Below are 23,653 nucleotides of genomic sequence, written 5' to 3'. Positions count from 1 at the left end.
AAGGAAGCTGAACACTACCAGGTGAGAGATCATCACAGCACACAGCTGAGTGGCCTCTTTACATTTTAGAGACTTTAAAAGGTTTGAGAAAAAGCAGCTGTTATTCAACATGACTTAATACGCGCCAGTCATTTTAGATCATGAACATATTCCAAAAATAATTTCAAATATATAGTACTAACAGAGATAGTAAAAAATGATTGAAAGCCAGTAGGAAAAAAGCATATTTAAATCAAGCAAATTTGAGTTTTACCCTAGAATAATACCCTAATGATTAGTTATAAAGTAGACATAATTTCCTAGTGAATAAAACTAAAAATGTGCTCTTTTTTTTTCCATCCAATGCCTAGATGGAACCCAGGGTTTCACCTTGCTAGGCAGGTGCTTGAACACTGAGCAACATCCCCAGATTCTAAAAAAATGTTTTAATTTTAAAAACAAAAACTAACATCTCCTTAAAATCAGAGAGCAAACTGAATATACCGTAGAGTTTTTCTCTTTTTATGTAATTTGTTAGCATGTGAGACTAAAATGCTGGATTTTAATTTCAAGAGAACTGGGAAATATATAACTTCTTTTCTGTTTGTACACAACAGAGAAAATAAATAGGCATTTTTAGAATAGTGGTAAAATCAGAGATAGGCCCCAGAATCTGGGCTTTCTATTTTCTTAATGAGGACACTAATTTTAAAGTACTGTTTAATTTTTTTTGAACCAAAGAATAGTTCAATTTTAAGAGAAATTTGAAAATCATACATCATAATCCATTTAGAAGAGAATGTGTATTATAAGTGATATCATATCAAAAAAATATTTGATCCTGAGTATATAAAGGTAGAAAGTGGTACTTTGGCATATATTACTTTTGTTTATCAGCAAAGGTACTTGTGGTATGTGTGTGGGGACAGACAGGGGTGCTTTGGATCACACCCATACTAAGCAAGCACACTACCACTGGCTTACATTCCCAACCCTAAATGTGATTCTGAATGCTGTATGCAAATAGAAATTTTAGAAATTGAATCATACATATAACTTAAAAAATCTGATTTAGAGCTGGGGTTGTAGCTCAGTGGTAGAGGGCTTATCTGGCATGCGTGAGGCCTTGGTTTTGATTCCCAGCACCAAAAATAAACAAAATCTAACTTAAAAGTTCTTGTGCAAAGTGAGGAATTAGTTAATAAAGTGGATTTTCTGTTTTTCCAGTGTTCTTCAGCCATATCCTACTCTCTATCCCTAATGCATTCTTAGCTTTAGCTCCAAACACAACCTCTCTTATAATAAAAATGTATGAGCCTGTGCACATAACTCTCCACCTGGACTATATCTTCCTGTTCCCAGAAAACTCCTATTCATCCAACAACCAGCTGAGCTCCTTGTATGACACAGAAACCTCCCCATTTAGACATGGCCCTTACATCCCATCCTGCTGTGTCTCCATCCTTCCTCCTCTTCTCTCATACGTTCCCCCATTTCTCTTCTGGTCACTCCTAAATTCCATGTTCTTTCATGCTTCTAGAAGTCATCACTTCTGTTTCCAAAATTCATTTTAAGCTTTGCCTCTATGAGGAGGCTTTCCTGATCCACCCAGGGCAGAACTAATCACTCCTATATTTGCATTACAGTGTTTTACCCAGACTCAAATTTATCTGTGTCCTCAACATTCCTACGGACTCCTGGAGGACTAAGATCTTGCCTTCTTTTCTTACATCACCCAAAATTGCTCACAAAATGAAGGACAAATAACTTTTTCTGATGCATATTTTTATAAAAAGGAGATTTTCATTTGGATGTAGAGTAGTATGGAACACACTGGACATTTGGAAAAGTTAATAATCATGTATTAGACATATGTAACATTCCACAATGTTCCGGTGATCTTCATGCGAAACACATTGCCTCACCTTCTTCCCTGGCAATGGTAATGATAGGGCTCGTCAGCTCCAGGCCTTCATTCCCGTTGGTGTTCACAGCACGAGCCGCACACTGTACCCGAGAGCCAGGCTGAAAGTATATGGAGTCTAAGGTGATCATCTTGGATGATGTAAAAAAGGTATCGAAGTCCACCTCTCTCATGGGGCTGGTCACACCATCAGGGCCAGCAGGAGCGCTAATCAGCCATCGGTAGCGGGTCAGAGTGTCGTTGATGTTCTCACTTGCACAAATAGAGCCCGTTTTATCGTAGTCTGAATATTTGGGGTTGCAAGCCTGTGAAAACAAATAATTGCATCAGGACCACAGTACACAACGATGTGGACATCATTCCTTTCAAGTCCTCTCAATCCTAGTGTTTTCAGTGCTCCCCACCCCCACCCCCACTTCCATATGCTGTTCATGTCACTTCCAAATTTCTATTCCTGGTCACAATAGCGTTTATGAACTGTTAAGCTTGATTTCAAACGGCATATGGGACTTTTCCACCTGTAAGCAGATACATGTAAAGTATCCAATCATATCATCTGGAACCCTCAGAGTGGTCAAATTATCCTTATCTCCCCCCACCCCCCCCCCACTCCATGGAAAAGGTGCTAAAGTCCATCTGTCCTGCGGGTGACTGAGGACCGTTAATCTGCTGTTGGTAGGTGGCTCCCTTCCTTCCTTCCTGCCATGTCCAGTGGATTAGAGAGTTTTATTATTCTTCTTTTGCCATGACTCTTACATTGGTTACTTCCTTTCCATTCCCACCACCACCTCCTCATCTAATTCAGTTCTTTCTTTCCAGTCAAGTGACACATTACTGCCCTGCTAACTCTCCAACATCACCCCTCCGATCATGAGGTCCTTCTATGCAATAGCTCCCTGCTATCCAACCAGTGAAGTTCATGTAGAACCTTTATCATTTGGCACCAAATGGTTATGTATGCTTTCTTAATTCAATAAGCATTTATTGCCTACCTATTAAACGTGGATTGTTACAACAGGGCTGTTGTGATAATAATAAAAAAAAAAGCAAGTCACAGTTTTTGCTCATAAGGAGTTTATAATTTAGAGTCAAGGAAAGGCAAATTAGAAAAAATAATGATGACAGGCCATTTATTCTGATCTTCCTTTGGCTGTAGTTTGTGTTTTGATCACTTACTTTTGAATGATCTTTCTTGAAATTCTACCTGACCATCCTAAATCTTCCTTAATAGATGCAGCTGCAACTCTGCTTCCTAGTTTGCATCATTCCTATGATAATAATCACATCTTCTATTAGAGATACTCTCTTTTATGTATTTTTCTTTTTATTATTATCTTTTCTTTTTCTTTTCCTGCAGCACTAGGGATTGAAGTCAGGCCTCATGCATGCTAGGTGAATACTCTACCACTGGATGCACCCCAACCCCTCTTTTCCTTTTTTTTTTTTTTCAAAGAATTGTGTGTCAAGTTCATGGTTTACCTGTTTTTCTATTAGTGACATACTCTGGGCTCCTACTTGATGTATACATCAGTTAATAAAACTTTATTAGGTAAAGGAAGAAAAATGGGAGCTTCGTTTAATGAATGTTATTACCATTTCTTCTTTAAAGGTCAAAGTTTAAACCTTGGAGTATTTTCCCACTTATGATAATACTGATTAAAGTGTATAATTATCATAATTAATTATAATTTCACTCAGTTTTGTCAACTTCTTACTGTGACGCAGATGATGGGATAGCCGGACACAGGTCCTGCACTCTCCTTAGCTTTGGCTGTGTCGTCATACATCAGCAAGGACACGATTTGAGGGACAGAAGGAAAAGTGACATCTGCCATGCTGTTCATTTCTTCTATATACACAATGGCCTTGGTCACCTAGAAGGAAAAGATAATTATAATTGATTAGCGAAATATTAGGTGAGACTTTTGGTGCTTCTACTATTTAGGACAAAGACTCATGATGCTGGGCAAACTCGTAGGATCACTGTGATGAGAACTGTGGAGCCACAGCCCATGCAGAGTGACAGAACTGGGGCCCTGACACCTGTCTCTTGTCTTGTGTCTCCAGTGGGGGACACCTGTTCTTGGGGCAGTAAATCCAGAGGTTGGTCAGTGGTCCCTGAATATTTGGGGTCCAAGTTCTTTTTCCCTTCTATTGTGATGATAGTGCTAAATCTGGGGTTGGAAAGTGGAAGTTCTAAGAAATCAATTATTTGACAGTAGGAGGAAAGCTGCAGATACCCTGAGTGAAGGGAGACCCTCTAGGTCATGGGATTGTGTAGGAGATGATGAAGTGGATACCAGTTAGAGGTAAAAGTCTAAATGAGCAAAAGTCAGAAGGCATTGCCTGAAGCCCAGAGAGGAGACAGAAGCCCAAAGGGAAGATGAATTCCAGACATGAGGAATCTGAGTGCATCTGCACTGGGCAGGGTGACAGAAACATCTTGCTATCAATGCTCTGACTCCCAAATAACTTCCAGTGTCAAGTTCTTAAACCTAACCTTATATGAATAGATGCTCTGTGGCTTATAGAACGTTTACATCCCATAGAGCCATTGCAAGTTGAAAATACTGTAAGTCAGAAATGTATCTAACCCACGTGACCTGGTGAGCATCATAGTTTAGCAGCAAAGTGCACTGCAGAGACTCAGCTGTTCCTGATCACTTGGGAAAAGACAAAAGTATAAATTTGAAGTAGGAAACTACTGAATGCATAACAGTTTTACAAAATTGTAAATTCAAAAAATTGTTAAGTTGAATCATTATAAATCAAGGATTGTCTATGTACCTTTTTTTTTTTTAGTTGTAGATGGACACACAGTATCTTTATTTATTTTTATGTGGTGCTGAGGATTGAACCCAGTGCTTCACACATGCAAGGCAAGTGCTTTACCACTGAGCTACAGTCTCAGCTCCAGGGATTGTTTATGTACTTTTAAGAGAAGCTTTTATAACTGGAAGTGATTTTAGTGAATCTTTATTTCTTTCACTAAACCATAAAAATAATAATAAAGATTCATTTTATGTGTAAAGACATAAAAAATGTTTGATAAAGATTTTCTATCCAAACTTCTTGATTATAAGAAAAATATTATAAAAAATATGACTTGAAAAAGAGTAACACAATGTAGCAGAAACACCTTCAAGCAATAAAAATGATAAAACGATAAAAATGTTTTAAAAAATATTTTTCTCAATTTTCTCCAATTTGACTTCATAGTAATGAGGAAATAAATAGTAAAAGCAATCAAGTAAGTTTAAGCCTAGATTTTATTAAAATAGATATGTTCCTAAAAGGAAATGTAATTTAAAAAAATTATTTTCAATGTAGAAGTCAGAATTCTGTGGAAATTACGATGGACTTGAGGACATCTGGCTGATGATACAATATAAATTACATGAGTGTACAAAACCGGTCTTAGGACTGTAACATTTTGGACATGAAGCTCTGAGCATCAAATTCTAATCCAACTAGGAGAAATAGGTGGGAATTTTGATGGTTAGTCAACTGTTTTGTGGGCTAGAATGTATGCTTTAATGAGTTATGGTGCTAAATTAATATCTCATCTTTGTACCAAGATGATGCTCTTTCTCACTTTTCCACGTTCAGTCACTACTGAGTGACATGGGAATGGTACAGGGTATGATATGGGGCTCAGTGACTCCATGCCTGAAATTTCTATAAACATGATTTGTCAAAAACAGAGAGAATTCCCTGGTTATGATCTAATCAGAACAAAATTTATTTCAGAGGGGAAAAAGGGTTATGTACGTCCCTTTCATGTAAGGCTTGTACAAAGTCTCATTAGTTTATTGTATACTATTTGATTTCTTAAATGTGTTTGTTGGCCATGAGTTATAAAAATCAAATTACTCACCTGGGTCTCTGCTATCATATTTTCATCAGGTTTTAAGTGAACAGTGAAGGCCTCTCTCATCTCTCTCACCCCATCGAAGATTACTTCAATTTCAACAATGTGCTGGGTTTCTCCTTCCTTAAACTCAATTTCTACAAATACAAAATTACAGATATAAAATTTTTGAATATGAGTAAGAAAATTTTTAAACAAGTCTTTTTGACTGTGGTATACAATGAAAAATACATTTTATCTTGTGATCCAGTAAATTTGTGTGTGTGTGTGTGTGTGTGTATGCATGTGCATATAGGTGCCAAAACACAAGATTAACAAACATCACTTACTTTTTATATTGTACTGTGATATATTCTGTTCTGTTCTACTTTAATCTACCCTATTCCCCACTTCTCTACACAAAAGGAAGTCCTGATTGTATATTTCTAAATTGATTCGTTGATTTACAATTTGAAAAATAATGCTGAGTTATGGTATAATTAATAGTTCTTACACTGGGTCATAATCAGACAAACTCACCTCTCATTTCCCAGAAATCCTAAACCAATAGCATCAAGGGTATAATGGTGTGTCAGTAGTATTTACTTTACATGTATGTAGACAAACTGGAAAAAAAATTGAGTTTTCAAATGCAATATAAAATTATATTTGAAAAATATTTCTTTTTGCTTTTTTTGAAACCTAGAAAAGTTACTACAGATAAATGTTAGTGACTTTTTCCCTCACCCTTTTCCTTCTCACTAAAAAGAATTGCTTTATTATCATGAAAGTTAAATCAAATTATCAGAATCCTTTTTTAAAACCGTTTCTTTACAAATTTAAAAATTTTCATATCATTGGTTTTTATTGAACTCATTATTGTGCCATTGGCCATATGTTAAACGTGAATATACAATTTTGTTGGATTTTTAAAAAATCTTTCAAGAAACTGGTTTAGAAGAAAAAATATAGAGAGTATAAAGCATAATCATTCAAATTAGAGGAGATAAGAGTTGCTTTCTGATGTTATTGTATCAGAATCCTATCAATTATAAATTTATAATTCTATCAATTGTTATAAATTTAGAGTCTGGCAGGAAAAAAAATGCAACTCTAGAATATTTTTTTTCCTACTTCAATTCTTTTATTATCAATGACAAAGAAAACTGTTTTCTTTAAAATCGCATTTGTGAGTCAGACTTCCTTACAGTTAGCTCTGTTTCTCGAGATGGTATCCCCCATGCCCTTGCCCCATAACCCTAGCATGTTCTTCATCCCATCAGTTCCAGGCTTCTTAGACCCTGAGATAATTTATGGTTCTTGTTCCAGGGGATAAGATTTAATTCTGGCCCACTTATTTGTTTTTAACTTTAATTTTTTAAAATAAATTTTATTGCATTTTTTTAATGTATACAACATGAGGTTACAAGATAATTTTCTTAGTTAGACTTGTGTGATGTGACAATAAAAATTTTAGTTTCTGACACTTAAAAATCCAGGATTTTCAAAGGAAACTATGGATTTTTGAGTTCTTTTTCCCTTTTATGCACCAGGATAGTTAGGTGGTTATGATCGAACAGGCTTTTCTCAACAAGGAATGTACTTTCTGGTTTGAGAATATTTCAATCATTCCATTTTCCCTTCATATTTTTGTTTATTACCCATTTCCACTGTTTGTCCTGCTTTTGTGTTCATTCAGGTTTTTATAACCCTCTGAGTTATATAAACCACAAGCACTTCTTATAAGAAGTTAAAACAAAGAACTTGTTTTGAATATTTAAATTGTTGTTTTCTGATGGTACACTTGCTAGATGACAATCAAAGCTTCTCAGGTATACTTTCCTGAATCTGTTACTAAATTTTCAGTGCACAAAAATTTTTAAACTTTCTGTTTAATTTTATCTTCTTATTAAGTCAAGACTGATCTTGACTTAAGTCATAAGAAGAGAAATTAGAGGATGTTTCAGGAAAAATAGTCCCTTTAATTTTTATTATAAACATTATAAATAGCATGTTAACTTTTATAGAGTAAAAGCCACAGGTTGATTTAATATTATTCAACTTTTCTCTGAATTCATTTATCAATCCATTACATAGTTATAATTTTGCTCCTGTTTTAGACAAAAGAATACCTTTAATTCTTAGAAAAATCTTTCTATGAAAGGTCATACCATTAATTTTTAGAAGACATTTCCTTTATGTAAAATCTGCTCATCATAGAAAAGACTGACTTTAGATTTTTACAATTCAGTAGCTAATCAGTTTTGTTTTATCTTCTTTTGCATTCTAGGTGATTTATTTCAATTATATTGAGAATGATATGGGGATAACTTTGAAGTTCTACAGTGGTTTATCTAATGTTCACCACACATACAAACCCCTTTGTAGAAGATGGTATTTCTTTTCTATGACTTCATTAACTTTGTTACTAATTCAGTAAACACCCATCCGTCACTTTCTAAATCTTGTTAGCAAATTAGAAAATCAATATGAATGCCTGAAGTGCGAGGATGGTCAAAAACTGATTACTGGTAGTGAGAGGTAGAAAAATATAAACATGGTGGATAAGCAAAATTCCAAATAATTCATAAGCCTAATTTTGGATGTAAGTCTAATGTTTAGTCTGTCAATAAATAAATTAGAAGCGGGGATGGGGGTTAGGAGGAAGAAATAAAGAGATAGAGAAATCAATTTGTTTTAATTAGTCATAAAAGTAAGCAATAAAATGATCCAATAATTTTCAAAAAGAGAAAAGTGGAATGTACCCAAAGAGGCTCTTACATTCCAGAGAACTCGGGGTCCCTTTCACTGTCCTCTGTTAGCACAAAATTTTCTAGCTTTAGATATTTATCGTGGGTGTTCTCTGAAACAGACTATCATCATGGCCAATAGGAAATTTACAGGAAAATTATTATTTAATGTCTGATCACTAGATGGAGATAAAATCAGAGAGAGGAAAGTTAGATACCAAATAGATCATCTAGGTCTTCTACTCAAAATTTCCCCAAGTCCTACTACATATATCCTGCAAATCAAAAGAAAATGCTAGAAATAAATTCTGTTCTTTATTTTTCTAAAGGAGATGAATTTAAAAGAGCGGCTGCATTTGCATTTCAGCTGAAGCTTTTCTTCTTCTCAAGGGCATAGCACCAACACGCAGTGCTGGCATGATCCACATGGTGACAGGCCCTGGGAGCCCCGTACCTTCTGACACAGGGTGATAGTCTTCTCCGGAGGTGGCTGAGCCATCCTTGGTGTGGACTCTCACAATGGAGACCTTCGAAGTGTCTCCTTGGCGAATCACTGGAATTTCAACCACGACTGACTCTCCTGGTTCTTTGGGTTCTGTGACGCTAAATTTGGTTTCTCCAAATTTGATAATAGTCTCTAAAATTGTGGACAACAGACAGATTAAATTGTTAGTTAGGGGAACACTTTTCTCCCATTCCTAATGTTTCCTTCCATGTGGGAGGAGAGTAATTATTACTATTACATCCTGGCTTCTCTCTGTCCCCTCACTCAATGTTAGTGTGTAAAGTGAAGCTGCTAAGTTAGCTCAGCTCCTTTCTGGGATTTAACCAATCCCCAAAGAACATGTGCTCTGGGTTGTCCCTTTGTGCCATAAATATACAGGAGCAAACCACTGGCAGGGGACAGGCAGGGAGCAGACTGTTGGCCCAGGAATACTTGTACCCAAAGTGTGTGTAAGGAGAGGACCAGGGATGAATGTTTGAGCTTCCTTATTTAGATATAAGTCATAGTCTCCAAAATCAATTTTTTCAGTTTGGTTTTCTTCTTTCTTTTTATTATTATTATTATTATTAATTATTATTATTATTATTATTATTATTACTGTGTTGGGGAATTGAACCCAGGGCCTTGCTCATTCCAGGGAAGCACTCTACCATTGAGCCTCATACCAAGCCTTCAAACTTTATCAGTTTTAATGATTTGTTTTGTTCTCCATTTTGTCTTAATCTTTTTCTTATTTCTCATTTGCTTTCAAATCTTAGTCAGCCAGTGGGGGTTATTTTCTGAGCTGCCTAAAACCTCAACAGGGATGGATTTCACAGCTGAGCATGAGCAAGGACTTCTTACTATCAGCATCGTCTCGGATCCTTATCAGAGTTTCATTCTGTTCACCAACTGCAGCCCCAAAGGGAGAGCTGCTTTTCGGAGTGCCAAGTACCAGGCGGAGCTCTTCCACCTCCTCGTAGAGTAGGTCATCCATCAGCTCAAGGACACATGGCTTTTCAATCTCACCTGGAACAAATAACAATAACAGCAGTTCAGTCACATCCCATAGGCCAGGAGCCATATGTCACCAATTAGAATTAAACATCACAGGAGCAGGAGTGTTACTTTCCCCTGTTGTCTCAGGGGAAACAATAGTGTTTGGCATGAAATAAGCCATCAATAAATATTTGCCGAACGAGTGAATAAATGTTTAAACACATGCTATGACTGACCTTATTCGTACAGGGAATTTCCTTAATGTCTGCTTTAAATTCTATCACTCATCTTAGAAAACAAAGAGGAAAAAGAGCATATGCCAATTTTGCCGAGGAATTTCTAGCATTCTGATTAGGAAGCAAATTGAGTGGATTTGTATTAGTTGATTATCATTAATTTGACCACAACACTAGTTTCTAGTATTATTACCTTTTGTCTTATTAAATAAAGCATTAAGTCAAGACCAATTAGGTCCCAGCCTCTGATGAATAGGGCCAATATTATGTCCTAAATTTTCCCTCATCTCATTAATAATTTTTAAAATGGTTTTTAATGGCAATGAAATATACTATAGTATAGATGTTCAAATAACTAGTTCTCTAATTGTTGGACATTTATTTAAGTTATTTACAGTTTTCCCTTACAATAAATGTTAGTTTATGACAAACATCAGCATAAGTAAACTTTTTAACACATTTATTATTCTTTAAGAATATATTCTTATAATTACTGGATCAAAATAATCAAATAGTTGAAGGCACTGAATACATATTTAAAATGTGAGGTTTATTTCATTTCAAAATGAAGTTCAAGTCCCAGTATTGTGAGATCTGCTCATTTGATATGTTCTTGTCCACTTAGTTGCAAATAAACAATATAGCACTTCCTTAGGAATCAGTGAGTTAATACAGAAACACAAAGCACATTCATTCAACCTGTCTCAGCTGCTTCATCTTATCATTGAGTGAATGTGAAAACATCTCACAAGCTTGAAGTCAAGGCACTTGTATTTCCCAAATGCATACTTCTCAACAAACACTTGCTTTTCTTAAATTCCACATGAAACTTCCAAGCTCTGATTTACCAGGGAGGAATGTGATGATGGAGACGTCAGTGTTTGGGCGTTCTTCAAAGTCCATCATCACCTGTGCGGACCCCTGCCGTGTATAGCATCGCACTGAAGACCTGTACTGGATATCACCGCTCCTGTGGATCATGGCAGCTATATGCCCATCACTTTCGCTGCCAGTGTAAACTCGTTCTTTGAATTGCATCTTAGGCACTGCAAAAACAAATAATCTTATGGATCAAAGTGAATAGAAATTTCCTCAAGGACCATGGCATTTTGAAAGATGAGATACAGTGGAAAGAATAAGAGAAAAGAAATGAGAAGTTAGGATCTGAGTCTTTACTCGGTCATTTGCCTATGTTTTGAAATTGAAATCACTTAACTTTAAGATCTTTGTTTTCCTTATCATTGAAATTTTGCTCTGCCTATTTTGTGGAATAAAGATATGCAATGAAATGATAAAGTAGGTGATATGATTTAGATATGTGGTGTTCCCCAAAAGCTCAGGTGGGAGTCAATGCAAGAAAGGTTACAGGTGAAATGATTGGGTTATGAGAGCCTTAACCTAATCAGTGTGTTAAACAGGGGATTTCAGAATTTCTTGGTATGACGAACACTAAATATTATGCACTTAATTACAAAAGGTTCATGCAGACCATGCTGAGAAAGTTGACAATGAGTGTGCACATATATAATTTTTAGGTGGCACATAAATTGGGTCAGTTACACCTGGGTCTCATTGGCAAGCACTTTCCTCTAAGCATAATCAGAATCATCAGGGCTGACATGTTCAGAATTCCCTTGTGATGATGCCTCAGAGAGCTCTGCCATGTGTTCATCGGCCGGTTGTCACAGAGCAATATATTTGGCACTGTATTAGGGAAATCTAAGAAGTGGCTGGGTGAAGGAAATGAAAGTGTCTTGTGGGTCTTATGAATTGGGAAAAGACCATTGAGTAATGGTCTGCACGGCTCCATGGAGTTCTACCCATTTGTTGTGGGGAAATTCTTGGGATACAAACCAAATACTGACGACAACACCACTGTTTTCTTTGAAATTTGAGAAGTCTAAAGGATTCCTTCTAAGACTTTTTCTATCAAAATGATAGGAGGAGAAAGGAGGATGGGGCCTGCTAATGTATATGCCTGGGCTGCACCTGTGTCTACCACTGCCCCTGTCACATTCACATGTTGAAGTCCTAACCTCTGAAACATTAGAATGTGACCTTATTGGTAGGCAGGGACTTTACAGAGGTGACCAAGTTCAAATAAGGATATTATTGTGGGCCCAACTCCAAGATGACTGGTGTTCTCTCTCTTAACACAGAAAACTGGACACAGAAGATGATATAAAGAGACAGGGATAAGAGGGCCACCTCCCAGTCAATGAAAGGGTTCTGGAATACCCTTCCTTTGCAGAACTCAAAAGGGACCAAGACTGCTAGCACTTTCTGGCCAATGGCTCCGAGGCCATGAGACCATCAATTTCTGTTGTTGAAGTCCTTTGGTCTGTAGTCTTTTATCATGGCGGCTCTGGTAGATGAATATAGGAATACATAGCTTATTGTTCTACTTGTGAATCATATAAACCCTGGCTTATCATTTTATATTTGTAAAATTAACAGGCACTCACAGTCTGAGACAGAGTCATTTATGAACACCGTGGCTTTGTTGGGCTCCCCAAGGGCAGCATTCATAGGCATACGAAGCACCAGTTCAAATTTCTCAGTTCCCTCCAGCACTGGTTGTCCAAGGTCATCCAGAATGATAACACGAACAGTCTGCATGTTGACTCCAGGTGCAAAATCTAAATTGCGACTGATTCCCACATAGTCTGTTCCAGCTATGAGAGTAACAAAAGGATTATTCAGTTAAAAGATATACAAGAAATAAATTATATAGATATATTTTATTAAAAATAGAGACAAGCATAATAATACAGAAAAATACTTTAATGAAATGCAAAAGATTAGTAGTATCCACATTGGCTGTTGAGGGGGGTGAATCAAAGATCAGGTTCTAAACTGAATCTATGTAAAATGGTTGAACTTTGGATTCCTTATTTTAGCTTTCTGCATTATAGTTCCTCTGTCTTTATTAGAATCCTCTAATGGAGCGAATAAAAATCAAATCTATATGACCGCACACATGGTGTGACACTACATAGTGTACAACCAGAGAAATGAAAAGTTGTGCTGCAATTGTGTACAATGAATCAAAATGTATTCTGCTGTCATATACATAATTAAAATAAATTAATAAAAAACAAACCTAAAACAATCAACAGTGTCAATCAAATGTTAAATTTAATATAAATTATTATATATGAATACAAAGCATTTTTAAACATTAGTTTAATATCATACTTCTTATTTCTATATTTCTGGAGCTACCATAGAACACCCTGTTTAGGTGTATGGTTGTCTGTTAGATACAGCAACATATTTCAGGTATGAGCAGCTGTTTCCTACCCCTACCCACATTCACCCCAGGAAACAAGAGCAAGCTTCTATTCCAAAGATTTGTTTGATCTTTGATTTAATATTTTTCAGACCATGAAATGTTGGTATCTCCATTAATATCTAAAGTAGTGGGCTGGGGTTGTGGCTCAGCAGTAGAGCACTTGCCTAGCACGTGTGAGGCCCTGGGTTTGATCTCAGCACCACATAAATATAAATAAATGAAACAAGAGTATTGTGTCCAACTACAACTAAAAAATAAATATTAAAAAAAAATCTAAAGTAACTAAAAATGAAACTATCTTTTAATCTTTAGCCACTACATCTATAAAGACTTAAAACTAGAGGAAAGTAATTTAGCATTATTGCTTCTGTTTTCATACTTTTTGCTGTTCTAAGTCTCGTTTTGTACCTACTTTACCTCCAAATACACAACTTTCTAAGAGTATTTGTCGTTAATTCATTTCAAGACTTTTCTTTATTTCCTGGGGCAGGGGTTGTAGCTTAGCATGCACAAGGTCCTGGGTTACATCTCCAGTGCCAAAAACAAAAATCAAAAGCGAAATAAAATAAAACAACAAAAATCTCCTTGTAGTTCTTTTTCTATTTTCTTTGCCTCCATTTCTTACATTTTATTCTCATTTGTCTTTCCCTCCCTCCAGATTCTGATTTGAATTTTGCTTTCAAAAATAAAAAATTTGGAAAAAAATAAAAAATTGGCTGAACAACTTTTACTGAATATTTGCAGTATGCAAAGCACCACACTAGTTCCATTGCATTGAAAAAGATAAAACTTAGTTGACTTTTGAAAATGGCATGCATGAATATGTGACATGTATATGACATATGTGTGCACAGTTCACACATTCCTAACACAATGATGAATCTATATATATGCGAGACTTTGTATTCTTGGTTGACTAGAAAAAAGAAAGGGGCTGGGGCTGGGGTTGGGGCTCAGCAGTAGTGCACTTGCCTGGCATATATATGGGACTGGGTTTGGTTCTCGGCACCATATATAAATAAATAAATGTCTATCAACAACTTAAAAAAAAAAAAAAGGAAATCTTGAACCCTATGCTTGCCCTAAATTTATGATCAGCTTTTTGGGATATAGATCTCAGAATAAGAGAGAAGCATGTGGTAGCTGGGACAGTTTGTACAATGAAGTATGAAAAAGACTTTGGGTCTTATGTACTTCTGGGGACACTTGGTTAAAATAAGGAGGAAGTCAAATTAAGATGCATGACACTTAAGCTTTCTGTGAGGGCAGTCAGCATTACTGTTGTGCATGTAATTTAACAACATTGAACCATGTTAGATTTCCCAAGTATGGAAATCAGCTCATGCAAACATAGGCATTAGAATTTAGAATATCACTGTTTGGCTATTGTGAAGTCAAATGTGGGCATGCATATATCACTGTAGTATTACGACTTTAATTCTTTAGGAAAAATACTGAGGAGTAGTATAGCTGGGTCAATATTGTGGTTCTATGCCTTGTCTTTTGAGGATGCTACCGAATTACATAGTAGTTGTACTAATTTACAGTCTCGCCAACAGTGTAAGAGTGTTACTTTTTCTCTACATCCTCTCCAGCATTTATTATTCATTTTCTTTTTAAAAATTCTAATTTGTTACGTATGACAGTAGAATGCATTACAATTCATATTATACATATAGAGCACAATTTTTCATATCTCTGGTTGTACACAAAGTAGTCACACCATTCTTGTCTTCATACGTGTACTTAGGGTAATGATGTCCATCTCATTCCACTGCCTTTCCTACCCCTATGATCTCACCCTTCCTCTCCCTCCCCTTTGCTCTATCTAGATTTTGTCTAATCCATCCATGATCTCCCCCAACATCATTATGAATCAGCATCCTTAATATCAGAGAAAACATTTGGCATTTTTGGGATTGGCTAACTTCACTTAGCATAATATTCTCCAACTCCATCCATTTACCTGAAAATGCCATGATTTTTTCTCTTTTAATGCTGAATAGTATTCCATTGTGTATGTATAGTACATTTTCATTATCCATCATCAAACGAAGGGCATCTAGGTTGGCTCCACAGTTTAGCTATTGTGAATTGTGCTGCTAGAAACATAGATGTGGCTGTGTCCCTGTAGTATGCTGTTTTTAAGTCCTTTGGGTGTAAACCTAGGAGAGGTATAGCTGGGTCAAATGGTGGTTCCATTCCCAGATTTCCAAGGAATCTCCATACTGCTTTCCATATTGGCTGCATCAATTTGCAGTCCCAGTAGCAATGTATGAATGTGCCTTTTTCCCCACATCCTCACCAACACTTACTGTTGTTTGTATTCTTAATAGCTGCTATTCCTACTGGAGTGAGATGAAATCTTATAGTAGTTTTGATTTGCATTCTCTAATTACTAGAGACGTTGAACATTTTTTCCCATATTTGTTGATTAATTAATTGTATATCAACTTCTGAGAAATGTCTGTTCAGTTCCTTGGCCCATTTATTGATTGGGTTATTTGTTTTTTTGGTGTTAAAATTTTTGAGTTCTTTATATATCTTGAAGTCTACTTGATTTGAGTAACTCCTGCTTGCTTCCTCAGTCGATGTGAGTGGTGTGATTTTTTCCAACATTTCACCTTCAGTCTGTGGATGTCTTTCACTATGAGAAGAGTCTCTTGCAGGCAGCAAATTGTTGGTCTTTTATTTTTTTCAATCCAATCTGCTAGTCTATGTCTTTTGATTGGTGAGCTTAGGCCATTAACATTCAGGGTTATTATTGAGATATGATTTATATTCCCAGCCATTTTTGTTTATTTTTGATATTTAACTTGGTTTCTCCTTTGATTAGTTTTTCCCTTAGTGTAATACCTCTCTCTGCTGATTTTCATCATTATTTTTCATTTCCTCTTCACTGAATATTTTCTTGAGTATATTCTGTAGTGCAGGCTTTCTAGTTGTAAATTCTTTTAACTTTTGTCTATCATGAAAGGTTTTTATTTCATCATCAAATCTAAGGCTTAATTTTGCTGGATATAAGATTCTTGGTTGGCATCCATTTTCTTTCAGAGCTTGGTATATGTTGTTCCATCATCTCCTAGCTTTGAGGATCTGGGTTGCAAAATCTGCTGAGATACAAATTGGTCTCCCCCTATATGTGATCTGATTCCTCTTTCGGCTATTAAGATTCTATCCTTATAATGTGTCTTGGTGTAGATTTATTGTAAATTTGTACATTTGGTATCCTGTAAGCCTCTTGTATTTAATTTTCTAATTCATTCTTCACGCTTGGGAATTTTTCTGATATTATCTCATAAAAGAGATTGTGCATTCCTTTGGTTTGAAACTCTGTGACTTCCTCTATAACTCTTAGATTTGGTCTTTTGATGCTACTCCATAATTCTTGGATGTTCTGTTTATGGTTTCTTACTATATTCACTGTGTGGTCAACTTTATTTTCCAGATTATATACTTTGTCTTCATTATCTGATGTTCTGTCTTCCAAGTGATCTAGTCTGTTGGTGATACTTTCTATTGAGTTTTTTTATTTGGTTTATTGTTTCCTTAATTTCAAGGATTTCTGATTTTTTTTTAGAGTACATCTTTCTTGAAGTAATCTTTTGCTACCTCTATTTGCTCCCTTATCTCTTTGTTGGTGTGATCAATGGTTGCCTATATTTGCTCTCCTATCTCTTTGTTGGAGTGATCAATTTTTGCCTGTATTTGCTCATTTAATTCTTTAATTCACAGATCATTTTAATTATGAACCTTCTGAACTCTTTCTCTGACATTTTATCAACTTCACCGTCCGTAGGATCTGTCACTGTAGTATCCGGGTTTGTTTGAGGCACTTTCCTCCCTTGTTTTTTCATGTTGTTTATGTGTCTTCCTTTCTTGCAGTGTGGATCTGAGATATTACAGTTTCTACACTATAATCTTGTGGTATCTGTGCAGATTATTTGTACCTCACCTTGATGTTGGACTTCCAGACCCTGCAGGGGTCCCTCGATGTATGCTACTTCAACTAAAGTTGGTGGCAGCCATAAGTGGAGGTATCTCAAGATAGAAGTGGAGGTGTCCTAAGATGGATGCAATGTCTTTCAGAGATGGTGCTGAAAGGATGGCCTTATACTGTCTTTGGAATGCCTGCTCCAAGATGCAGCTGCTTCTAGACCCTGTTGTCCAAAGCTAGAGGCTACTGCGTGGGGAAGTCTATGGCGATATCTGCAGTGTCCCAAAATGGAAGTGGGTTAGGTCTGAGCTTCCAGGTTTGGGGGTGTGTGGGGCAGAGTCAGACCTGCCCTGGGCCTGGGTCCTGTGCAGGTGGGTGGAGGCAGCCCTGTGCTGGAGCTTGAGCTCCAGCAGGAGTCTGCCCGTGGCAGGATGGACTCGGGCCTACCCTGGGCCTAGGTCCTGCGCAGGTCTGTTATTTGTGTTCTTGATGACTGCCATTCTGACTGGAGTGAGATAAAAATTTCAGTAGAGTTTTGCTTTGTATTTCCCAAATTGCTAATGGTGTTGAACATTTTTTCATATACTTGTTGGTCATTTGCATTTCTTCTTTTGAGAAGGGTCTGTTTAATTAATTTGCCTATTTATTAATTGGGTTATTTGATTTTTTGGGGGTGAAATTTTGAGTTTTTTATATATTTTAGATATTAATCCTGTCAGAAGAGTAGCTAGCAAAGATTTTCTCTGATTATTTTCTCTGATTATTTTCTCTTCACATCCCTAATTGTTTCCTTTGCTGTGCAGAAGCTTTTTAATTTGATGCCATCCCATTTAACAACTCTTTGTATTATTTCCTGAGATTTAGGGGTCCTGTCTATCCATGTTTACAGCATCCCAGTTCACAATAACCAATCTATGGAACCAGTCTAAGTGTCCATCAATGGATGAATGGATTAAAAAACTGTGGTATATATACAAAATTAAGTTTTATTCAGTCATAAAGAAAAACAAAGAAATTATGTCATTTTCAGGAAAATGGATGGAACTAGAACTATTATTTTAATCAAAATAAACCACCCTCAGAAGGTCAAGGCCTATGTTTTCTCTCATATGTGCAAGCTAAAGAAGAAAAAGTAAAATAAAGGTGGCGGGGGCAGGAAATCTCATGAAAATCAAAGGAAGATCAGTAGAAGAAAGGAATCTGGGGTTGGGAAGTGCTGTGGAGTGATAATGGCCAAATTATATTGTCATATGTGTGCACGTACAAATACTTAACAACATTTCCATCATTATGTACAACTATGATGCACCAAGAAAAAATGTGGAAAATTTTTCAGAAAGTTACAAAAAGCGAAACTTGAATTTGCCACATTCCAAGCACTAGGTTGAATCCTACAAGTGAGGTGACATGTAGATGCACCTTACATGGCCTCCCACTTTCACCACTCTGCGGTCTCTCTTCTGCATTGTTGGGGCATCTTCACCTTGAGTCACCATTATGTGCTCACACATGGGTTGACAATGGTGGCATCTGGACTGAACATGTACAGACTCTTTTTTTCCTAATCATTATCCCCTAAACACTAGAATATAACAACAATGCACATAGAACTTATGTGATCTGACATATTATAAGTACTCTAGAAAAGACTTGAAGTACCCAGAAGATGTATGTATATTATATGCAAATATAGCATCATTTTATGAAAGGGATTTGAGCATCCGAAGATTTAGGTAGCCACAGAGGAGTCCTGCAACCAATAACCACATACAAATAAATAAAATAAAAAATTTCATCAACAATAAATTTTTTTTTTAAAGTATTTTTGGAAATAAAAATAGAATTTAGAGTCTCTGTGTCTTTTATTTTAACCTAGCCTCTGATTCATGGCCCTGAATGTCCCACAATAGTAAATAAAGCCCAGGTTCATCTACTACGAGTAGATATCGGGAAAAAACATCCATCCAGATTGTTTCAGTAAGAGCAGAGCCATTCTGGCTGTGAAGCATTTTGTGTCCTGATAGTTGAAAGCTGCAGAGCAATCAAAAGAGCTAATGTGGGAAACCTCTCACCATCCGCAGAAGGAGGATCCGTCTTCCGAGATCTCACCGTGACACTGGAAGGCCTGGAGAGGTCGGTACCTGTTCTCCACACCTGCACCTCCACGTGGCCGGAGCTCTCGTCCACAGAGTACTGCACATTCCCAAAGTAGAAGCTGGGTTCTGTTAGGAATGGAACACAAACCACTTCTGTTATTTTTACTCTTTCACATCAAATGCTACTGACGTGATTTCAAAGAAGAGTTACCTTCATCTTATGTCATCATAAGTTTTCCTTTTAGTAAGCTAAAATCTCTTTATTCTGTGCATCCATACAGTTGTTAGGTAAAAGTGCCATGGCTCACTTTACTTTTACGGTAAAGTGCTTTATGGAACTTTCTAACCTTGAGGCATAAGAATGAGTTTGTCGTCCCTATCTGGGATTATGAATGGCTTCTAAATGTACTTCTTGAAAGCTTAGATGGAAAAAAGAGCGAAATGAAATGTAACACATAAGACTGATTGTTTTTAAAGTCTGGCCCCAGCATTCATCATCTCCTACCAAATTTCCACTCTGATCCGGAGACATTATACTTGCATTCTGTCTTTTATCTATTAGATTTTGGGCTTAATCCAATGTATTTGGGTCCATTATAATAAATAGTGTGAGAAAGTACTGGTGCAAAGAGACTGAATATGCATGATCACTAGCCACAAGGACTTTAAGGAGAACTGATTGCTGGTTACCTGTGTATTTTTTTTTTTTTTTTTTTGGATCTTCTCTACCAACTGAAGCTTTCCTAAAGTGTCATGGTTTATATATGAGGTGTCCCCTAAAAGCTCATGTGTGAGACAATGCAAAAGCTTTTAGGGTGCAATGATTGGGTGATGGGGGTCTTAACCGATTTAGTGCATTAATTATCTGATGGGGATTAACTGGGTGGTAACTGTAGGCAGGTGGGTGTAACTGGAGGAGGTGGGTCATTGGGGACATGCCTTTGGGGTATATATTTTGTCCTTGGTGAGTGGACTCTCTCTCTCTGCCTTCTGGTTCCAAGTTCTCAGGTGCTTTCCTTCATCATGAACTTCCTCTGCAATGTTCTTTCTTGCCTCACTTCAGACCCAGATGAATAGGGTCAGTCATCTGTGGACCAAGACCTCTGAAATCATTAGCCCCTCAATACACTTTTCCTTCTCTAAAACTACTCTTGTCAGGTCTTTTGGTCACAGCAGTGAAAAAGCTGACTAAAACAGTGAGTAAACCATCTAATTCCAAGACTTCAGTGTTTGTCCTTATATATGAAGATGATGTGACTCCGGTTACAAAACTAGGACATATGCTTTGGGACTTTGTCTTTTTCTCCAGGATTGGTGATGAGTCTGAATTTATCTAATCTGATAATTATTTTCCATCTGATTCTACCTGTGACCAATAGTTTACTTTGTGATAGAGCTGTTAGGAGTCTGAAATAAAGCAGTCAGGTGACTAATGAATAAAACTGAGAGATAATTTGTGAGTTTTTTAAGAACGTATTTTGAAATACAGAGAGGCACATAGGAATTTGGAAAAAAGTGGAGTCTATACTTTTCCTATTTGTGAGCTCACTTTATAAGTCACTAAGAAAATTAATTGTACACACATAAAATGAACAGCCCTTTGAAGTGAACATTTTAGTCATTTGTCTCTATTTTATGAGATTTGAAAGGACTGTATCTAAAAGGATGGGCAATTCACATCACTGTTCCTTGGAACACAAAGTCATTAACAAGATATTGTCATGTTCCAGAGAATCTGATCCAATTCCCAAATTCCCCCAAAATGGAGCAAAACCTGGCAACAGTGGCTCAAAAAGCCACTGCAGAAGCCAAAAAAAAAAAAAAAAAATCTCTGTGCACTATTCAAGTTGAATATGAATTCTTTATTTTCTTGCCCTAAATAATTTACTTTTGTTAAAATTAGAAAAGTCTGTTCATTTTTTTTACACGATTAAAAGCACAGTCGCCCTGAATTCTTGAATAATCCCAAACCAATGTTGGACATTTTGTTTGCACATTTTGGTTCAGGAGGTGATAAATCTGCCTACAGCATAGTCCACCTCCCTACCATCCCTCCAAGGTGGCTGCTGTTAGGGAAAGTGAGTGCACGGTATAGATGAAGGTGTTATCTTATCCACCTTAGTCAAAGCAGACTTGGACTGCAAGCCAATACATTCCTTACATTTCTCACACTAAGGAGGGGGCAAAGGTGAAGACAGAAAGCCCTGACAAGGCTTACTCTGGCCAGATGGCAAACCAGGCACATCTGCATGTCTTTTCAAAGGCTTTTTATAATTATCATGGAGGCTCAATCACCTCCAACCAAAAAGTGAGCTCTCTAAATCTCTTTACATTCCTGGGAAACCATAGCATTGCACAGATTAAGTTTCTGAGTTATGGGATAGAGCTGTGGAAGGCAGTCAGGAAGGACCAATCACCTATTTAATAATGTTACCTCCCATCTGCCTGCTCCTCACAGATATGTACTAGGATAGAATGGAATAAAATCATGGAAGTACAACCATAAAACACCAAAGGAGCTACTTACCAGAGGAAAAATTTGTGTTTTTTTTTTTTGCATTTGTGTGTTCAGATTTGTTTTGTCAACTTTCGAACAAGTTTTTATTTTATAGCTTAATGCATAATTAAGAACAACTTTAGAACAATTTTTATTTTATAGATTAATGCATAATCCATACATGGTGGTGGTGGTGGGAGGTCCTATGTCATACTCTGAGAATTTTATCCAACTGGTCATTCAGAGTAAGGAGTAATGATAATAGTTAACGTAAGTAGACACATGTACTTTATATACATGTGTGTGTGTGGGGGGGAGCAGCATATAGCAATGCCATAAATAAGTTCCATAAATGATGCAAACAATATTGTCATATTGCCTATTATGTGGTGTATTGTTAGCTCTAGCAGAAAGAAGGAGGGGTAATCTAAACAGGGTTTTAATCCTAAATCCCTCAGTTATAAAACAACAGTTAATAGAACGAGTTAGGAAAGTTAATTATTTACTTCCTTAAAAGGAAGTTTTGGATTATCAGTCAATTTAAGTTATTTAGAAGATTTCTTTCTGTCTCTGCTCCACTGAGGATGACTGGAAAATTGGTTAAACACAAATTGCAATCATTGCATTCAAGTTTGAGGTGATTAATTATTATGAGATTAAAATACAATTAAATAGTTCCTATAAGACAATAACAAACAAAAAACACCCATACCCTAACTACTTAGTTTCTTGGGTGGGGTAAAATAAAAATGATTGGATATTAGAACCTTTATATCTAGATGAATTAGAACACATGCAGATTATTTGTAGTTTAATTTCTCAATATCTTTTCAAAATCTCTAACATTTGAATAGTGTTTATAATTATTAATTCTGGGACAAAACCTTATGCATAAAAATGAGCTACTGGGGATTAAACTCAGGGGCACTCAGTCACTGAGCCAAATCTCTCAGCACTATTTTGTATTTTATTTAGAGACAGGGTCTCACTGAGTTGCTTAGCATGTTGCTTTTGCTTAGTATGGCTTTGAACTGGCGATCCTCCAGTCTCAGCCTCCTGAGCTGCTGGGATTACAGGCATGCACCACCATGCCCGGTGAGGTACAGATTTTTTTTTTAAACTATATAAATCGTCAATGGATCTTTTTCTTTTATTTATTTATATGTGGTGCTGAGGATCAAACCCAGGACCTCTCACTTGCCAGGCAAGTTCTCTACCACTGAGCCACAACTTCAGCCCTGAGCTACAGATCTTTTAAGCAGTGAGTTGAGTTATAGACATCACTCAGGAAAAACAGCAAGATGTTCCTGAAATATTTTAATGGCTGCCAAGCGAGTTTTAAAGGAAGAAAAGGATAAATGGGTGAAGACTGTCCATGATTGAAGGATACCTATGAAAAATCCAGAAAAATTGCTTGTGTTAGCAAATAATTATTATTTATGAGTAAGATTTTTGACTCATATCTTCCTTTGGTATTTATTTATTTATTTATTTTTGCCTAGGAAATTAGCTTCTTCTAGGCATTAACTGAAGATTTTTGTGGATCAGTCATGGAAATACTCATATGACAACTTAAGAGTAAGTTAGCAAAAGCATGTTCACTTGT

General features: G+C 36.5%; 1 protein-coding gene across 1 annotated transcript in view; it reads right to left on the bottom strand.

Moving 5' to 3' along the window:
* Frem2 (FRAS1 related extracellular matrix 2) overlaps window positions 1-23,653 on the bottom strand; it is a 162,554-nt gene that overhangs the window by 21,785 nt on the left and 117,116 nt on the right. Inside the window, exons 7-14 of the mRNA XM_026408751.2 lie at window positions 19,527-19,676; window positions 12,688-12,897; window positions 11,071-11,268; window positions 9,852-10,016; window positions 8,958-9,140; window positions 5,781-5,911; window positions 3,619-3,777; window positions 1,905-2,208 (exon numbers count right to left, since the gene is read on the bottom strand). Of these exons, the coding sequence (XP_026264536.2) occupies window positions 1,905-2,208; window positions 3,619-3,777; window positions 5,781-5,911; window positions 8,958-9,140; window positions 9,852-10,016; window positions 11,071-11,268; window positions 12,688-12,897; window positions 19,527-19,676 (1,500 nt within the window). The remainder of the gene's footprint in view (window positions 1-1,904; window positions 2,209-3,618; window positions 3,778-5,780; window positions 5,912-8,957; window positions 9,141-9,851; window positions 10,017-11,070; window positions 11,269-12,687; window positions 12,898-19,526; window positions 19,677-23,653) is intronic.

The sequence above is a fragment of the Urocitellus parryii genome, chromosome 2 (genome assembly GCF_045843805.1).
Source record: "Urocitellus parryii isolate mUroPar1 chromosome 2, mUroPar1.hap1, whole genome shotgun sequence".
In the NCBI taxonomy this organism is placed as follows: domain Eukaryota; kingdom Metazoa; phylum Chordata; class Mammalia; order Rodentia; family Sciuridae; genus Urocitellus; species Urocitellus parryii.
The sequence above is the reverse complement of the archived record's forward strand: the minus strand, read 5'-3'. Positions and strand labels throughout refer to the sequence as shown.